This window comes from Chelmon rostratus, chromosome 16, assembly GCF_017976325.1.
Source record: "Chelmon rostratus isolate fCheRos1 chromosome 16, fCheRos1.pri, whole genome shotgun sequence".
NCBI classification, from domain to species: Eukaryota; Metazoa; Chordata; class Actinopteri; order Chaetodontiformes; family Chaetodontidae; genus Chelmon; species Chelmon rostratus.
The window spans coordinates 13621089-13627413 of NC_055673.1; the positions used below are offsets into that span (position 1 = coordinate 13621089).

The window sequence follows — 6325 nt, forward strand, 5'->3', positions numbered from 1 at the left end:
ATTTTAACAAGCTACCATAACTTTTTGTGGAAAAAACATATCAGAAACACATTATTAGTCAAATTATAGTGGCTTATATACATGTTAAAACATGTCTGGAGGGGATCTTTAAACAAAGCAATATAAGAATGTCAACAGACTCTGTGATGGCCACTTCCCCTACTTTCTGACATTTAGTATATTGAATGATTCAGCATGATCATAACATAATCAGCAGCACATCTCTAACAGGAGGGCTGTACTGATTCTGACTTTTTCACATTCAAATCTTCTGTTGGGGTTTTTGAATGTCTGTCATCATATTTTATGATCTTAAACGAAATTCTCAATTTGAATAGTGATTGATTAGATTAAATTAGTTAGTCTTTTTTATTAAATCAGTTTTCTTTAATGAATATAACTCAGTTTTTGTCAACATAAATACATTTGCATTACTGGCACTGCACTTTTGTGGTATCATCATCAGCAATGTTACATTTCTAAACTGGCGATTTATTCAACCTCTTTCTACAGCCCTTGTTGGTATGAAAGTGATGTCTTGGTGGATCTTTTAATTGTAACTACTTAAGTAATTTACAACAATAATGTCAGAGCTGTCCGTTAATACAGGTGCAGGCCTCGCTGTTTGCAGAGAGGGAGGGAGAGCAAGCAGTTTTTTGACTGCAGCGCGAAATGTTGTTTTTGAAACGCTAAACACCAAAAACCATGGCTTGAAGCGGGATATTTTTATTTCAATGTTATGAATGAAGCTTGTCGGTACAGTCCCATCTAATGCATCCACTAGGTTCTCAAAAATAACATTTTTGGTCGGCTGCCTGATGGTGCATTTGACAGTGAATGGAGGCTGATGTAAGTTCAAATCCCTGCTCAAGCTGTGCTGCTAAATATATACGCTCACTTTGATCTTGGTGGCCACTGTGCAAATGACAGGCATGAGGCAAATGGCAGTTGCGCTGAATTTTGTGGCACAAAGCAATGGCAAAACACACCTTTGTTATGTGCAATTCCAGATTACATTTGCCCATTTTATTGCCATATTGGCACAGTTACATTTAAATTGTGACAGGATTTTTTTAAGGGTGAGGACGCTGCTTAAACATCACTGAGGATGATGGCAACAGAACCTTAATTTTGTGTTTGTTGCTCGGTTGATATTCCATCAAGCTCTGATTGTATCATCTCATGCCAACGGAACTTAACACATTTGACAGTCCATATTAATTTAAACAAAGATCAGTGCGCCATGTCAGGGCAGTTTGGCAGCAGCATCAACCCTCGATCAGTCCAGTCAGCATCCAGACATCTGGCCCTGCTGCCCATACATGTCACATGCAGTATTAACACCAAGCGACACAAGAAATGCAGTATTTCATCCATCATTAGCGGAAAATGTCCTGTATTTAGGAGTCGTGACCTGTGTTTTCCACCCACCTACCCATATCCCATTCATCACTCCAGTTCCCCCCTCTAACACCTTCATTCCCATCATGCTGTGATGACTCAGCATCTTGCTTACAGCTAAGTCCTGCATCCTTTCACCAAACAGGGAGCCAATCAGCATCAGCAAAAGCACGCTATGTGAAGGCCTCACAACTCACTCGCTCATCACTGCCAGACTCTGAACTCAGGTTACTGTATGTGTCATCCATGGAGAAGAACAAATCTGAACAAAGGGACATTTTGGCTTGTCGTTGCTTGGTTGAATGATTCTTGGAGGGAGACTTGGAGGTGGTGATGGTTCTTGTTTTTTTTCCAAACGTGTTCGGTCAAAAGATTGATGGAAGGCTGTCCCATTTGGAAGACATAACCACATTCATCGTCAATTAAGACTGGAGTGTAAACTACAAACTTTCTTAACAATCCCAACATCTTTAAGGCCTAAGCTTTTAACAGCACTCCACAAACATACGTTTTCCGTGTCTCGACAGCTCCCTCATGCATAATCACCTGGAGGATACTGGAGGATACACTGAGCAAAACTGATAAAGCCTCAACTGTTGTTTTGGCCAATATTTGGGCCTAATGATTTAAGGCTTCATTTGTCAACAAAAGACAACAAACATTCGAGACAGTTGGACTGGTGCTTGAAATTATTGAATTACTGAAAGCAGCAATACTGGCAGATCTCTATCAACATCTTGGCAGTAAATGGAAATTAGTTTACAAAGCTCCATTTTAAAGATTATGACAACAAAACGACAACTGAGTCAAATGAGCATCTTCTACCATTAAACAGTGAGATCATGAGAGGACGCTTTCGTCACGCTCTTGCACTCTTGCTGAGTCCTGGATATCAGTGCAGACAATGTTAATCAGCTCAAAAAGAGATTCCAGAGTTCAATTTCTGCACGCTGCTGAGAGATTTTAGATTGTTTTGAGTTGCTGTTTGGATCTGTGTGATACTTTCGGCACATTCCAGCGATTCTGAGATACGGCAGAGAATGCAGACAAGGCAACGAAACACACAAACACACACACAAAGAGAGGATGGAGCAGGAGAGGGACTGAAGAGAAAAACGGTGAAAAACTGAGAAAAGGCAAACGGACAGAAGGAGTGTGTATCTGTCAGTGTGTGAGAGAGGGAGAGAAAACTAGAGAGAGGGGGATAGATTTAGAGAAAGCATAGGTCATAACAATGAGTCTTCTAACCCCTCCCCCATCCCATCCAGTAGTCTACAGTGCTGACAATAGGTCCCCTTTACACAGAAACAGTCTCTCAGCCAGAACAACTACATGAACTCCAACAAACCACAGGAATGCCCTGCAAATATCCTACTCTGTCACTGGGATGACATTTAAAAATGTCTGCCTCTTCAGATCCAGGAATGGATTACTAGGTTGTCATAAAGAAACATGCAGTCTTCAGCTTTCTCCAGGTTTGATAAGAAGATCCGCTGTATGAATATGTAAATTAAATTTGGACTCTTCCGACTTGGCGGATGTCAGATAAGAAAATGGGCTGCCGGTTTGATAAGTTGTTTGAAAGGAGATCAGATTGTCCACTTCACAGCACTAAGGCGATGACAGCTCGTTTGACATGTCTTGTCTTTGAAAACAACCTCTTGGCGACTAACAAATTTTGCACTCCTCCTCTCTCTCCTCCTGCGGTTCACTGGGTAAACTGAAAGAAAATAATTCAGAATGAAGCCAAAGGGGCGAGTGTTGCAGTGACACTGCGATGGCCCCATGACTTGCCAAGATCTCTCACCTTGAAATTGCTGGAGTTCACCCATCCCGTAAGCTCGTCCACGGTCTTATCCAGCCGGGGTTTGTCCTGCTCCACGTCCGGGGAGCGTTGCGGGTCGTTCAGGTAGTCAATGAGGTCCTGACCGACCTGCAACCTGCGGGTAACGTCTTTCTGCACTACCTGCTGGTAAAAATAATCCATGTTGTCATGTTCCTCCATTGGGCACTCAGTGCCGTGTGGCCAGCCACCGAAGCCGGCCGAAGACAGGAAACAGCGGTTGGTGCAGCGGGGATCGAAAAAGATTTTAACTGTCGTCCAGTGGAGGGGCAGAGAGACTGTGCGGTCTGAACAGCGTCTGACAAATGATCGATCATCAACATGCAATCCGTTGTTAAAAAAATAGATTAATTTAACTCACAAATCATCCCTCCGCTCAAATCAAAAACTCAACTTTGTATGACAAAGACGTAACGTTAGCTTGCTAGCTCACTTACAATACGTTAGTCAAGAAGATGAACTTAAAACTTAAAGAAAGTTCAGGAAATGTGTAATAATGGTGGACCCCAGCAGTTTCCTTCAATATAGTCGCATCAAAACAGGATAGCAAGCTTGGTTGGCTATCTGTTATGCTAACAAAAATAGCATCTAGCCAGTTAGCACACCGACCCAAACAAGGATAGACAGCTTCGCTAGCTCAGCTAGCTAACGTTAGTTATCCACAGGCCTAACGCCTGGCTCCACTCCGCTTTGCTATTCCATGACCACAAGCTGGAAAGTCCGCTGATCTTTCAGCTGTCGTCTCCTTCAATGGTAAAGTTGCACCAAACTTCCAGAATTAGGGTTCAGCTCTAGTCCCGCGGAAACTGGTTTCTCTGTAATCCAGCAATAACCACCGCTAACGCTAAACCCGTTACTAGGCGCTGAATGCTTGCGCGCTGCCGGGGACTGCAGTTTAACAGGGGGCGCAACCGATCAACGATCAGGCCGATTGGTCCTCAGGCACCGCACAGCTAGCCAGAATAATGCCTGATGTAAAATGTTGAATTATCAACTGTACTGTAGTCCACGCGTCTGCTTAAATGTGGAGGTAGATACATCACCACTAAATCAACTTATGTTTTATATTACGTATATTTAATTATGACTAGATTAGATAGATTTGTTTTCTTTAATACACTCAAGAATCAAACACACCGCACTGTTTTTGTGGGTGTGTCTGTCGTCTACGCGACTCTTGGGTGACATCTAGTGGTGTACCTACGGTGTGGCTTGTGTTCAGTTTGCCGCAGTTTACTATTTAGAACTCTTTAGATCAGGCATGTCCAAACTATTCCATAAAGGGCCGTGTGGCTGCAGGTTTTCGTTCCAACCAAGGAGGAGCACACCAGCTTAATTAGCTGAGCTCAGTCTTCAGCTGATAACTCAGTGATCCCTTGATGTTGATTGGCTGGCCTGGTGTGCTCCTCCTTGGTTGGAACGAAAACCTGCAGCCACACGGCCCTTTATGGAATAGTTTGGACATGCCTGCTTTAGATCCTAGGAGACAAAATCTCACGCTGGAGAGACAAAGCACATTTACTATTAGTCACTTTTATTTATTCTTTTTTTTTTCATTTATTTCTTTATTTTCTTAAACATAAAACTGTTAAAACAGCTGTCAAAGAGAGGGCATTAGTATCACAGCCAGTCAAGTCAGCTATGTATCCGAGTCCATCTGAGTCTTTCTTCATCTTTCTGTCTGCTCGCATTGCTTCAGTCCCATCCATTGTCCTGCCAATCTCCCCAGTCTTTGAGCACATGGCACTACACAGCACTTGTCAGTCTCTTGATTAGCGCAATGTTGCGAGTTGCTTGTTTTGAAGTATTTTCAGCGCTTTGAGTAGTGGCGTTTCATGCCCAATACATAAGATAATCCGCACAGAAAGACCCTGTTGGTCTGAAGGAGTGTCTGTATCGAGTGAAATAAACAGTCAACTCTGGGGCTTTCCGGTCACTGCATTTCACATTCCTGCTGTCACATATGTTTTGTAGGATTGGATGAGTGGCAATTTGTTGCTGATCAATCAAATACATTAGATTGGTAGAGTTCATCAGTCCTGTGTCAAATTCTAGATAATTCCTCGTGTGCTGTTTGGTGCATTGAGAAAGTAGAGTATATTGAATACAGAAAATTCATCGTAACCTACATCATCAGTAAATTGCCAATTACATAAAACTACACTAAATGAACTTCCAAATACGTAAATTCATGTGATTGTCAAAACATTGAGGTGCCTTTGCTCACATTCTCATAACTATTATCTCAGCTTTAAGCCAATTTCCATTTCATTTTGAAGCAAAGTTGCACCAACATTAGCCCTGATTGATATCCAAATACACACAGCAATAAATTTGAGTAACAGACCCGACATTCCAGTTAAAAACAGCGGGTATACCACAGTTTTATCAGTGTTACTAAACTCAATCTGAATAGTCAAGAGACTGGAGTCCTACTGATGTAAACAAGTTTGTCTGTGGTGCTAACTTAATCCAGGATGTAAACAAATGCTTAATTAAGTGGTCAAGTAGGAGCTAGTGCACAGGGCTACTGACAGGATTGGATCAGGGCCTACAAGCCAACATAACCACACAGTGCACAGGAGAGGCCACTCATCCCAGTAGCATACAGAGTCAACATAATGCTTTTAAACGCTGAGGGTCTGAATCATAGGTCCTTTTTAGTCAAACAGCAACAGTTTCTTTTTTTCCCATTTCAAAAAGAATGGCAAACATCATCTCCCTCTCTGGATAGACAGGCATGGACAATTACAATAAGCACTGAAAAAAAAGAAAAGAAAATCATTTTTTGTTGGCCTACCCCAATTCTGAGCGAGTTGCCATAAGTGTAATTCTTTTTTTCCATTGCAAAACATTCTCTGTATGAACAGAATCAAAATCTCAACAAAAGTTTCTCAGATGCACAAATATGTCACATGTCCCATTCTGTATTTCTTGTTTTTTTCTCAACTCTTCCACACAACAGAATTGAGCTGGCGGAGCCAAAGCTTCACTGTTTATATCCAGAAGATCTGCATTTCCCACAACCCAGCTCTCCGCTCCCTCCATGCTGCGTGCTTATTGGTCAAAGCAGAATGAATC

The 6325-nt window shown here is 42.1% G+C and overlaps 1 protein-coding gene across 16 annotated transcripts in view; it reads right to left on the bottom strand.

The window, feature by feature from the left end:
- The window catches only part of clasp2 (cytoplasmic linker associated protein 2), a 55870-nt gene extending 51748 nt beyond the window's left edge, over positions 1-4122 (bottom strand). For all 16 annotated transcript variants that reach the window (XM_041955735.1, XM_041955733.1, XM_041955736.1 and 13 more), the window contains exon 1: positions 3209-4122. In XM_041955735.1, the coding sequence (XP_041811669.1) occupies positions 3209-3406 (198 nt within the window). In that variant the 5' untranslated portion in view covers positions 3407-4122. The remainder of the gene's footprint in view (positions 1-3208) is intronic.
- Positions 4123-6325: the final 2203 nt, after the last annotated feature.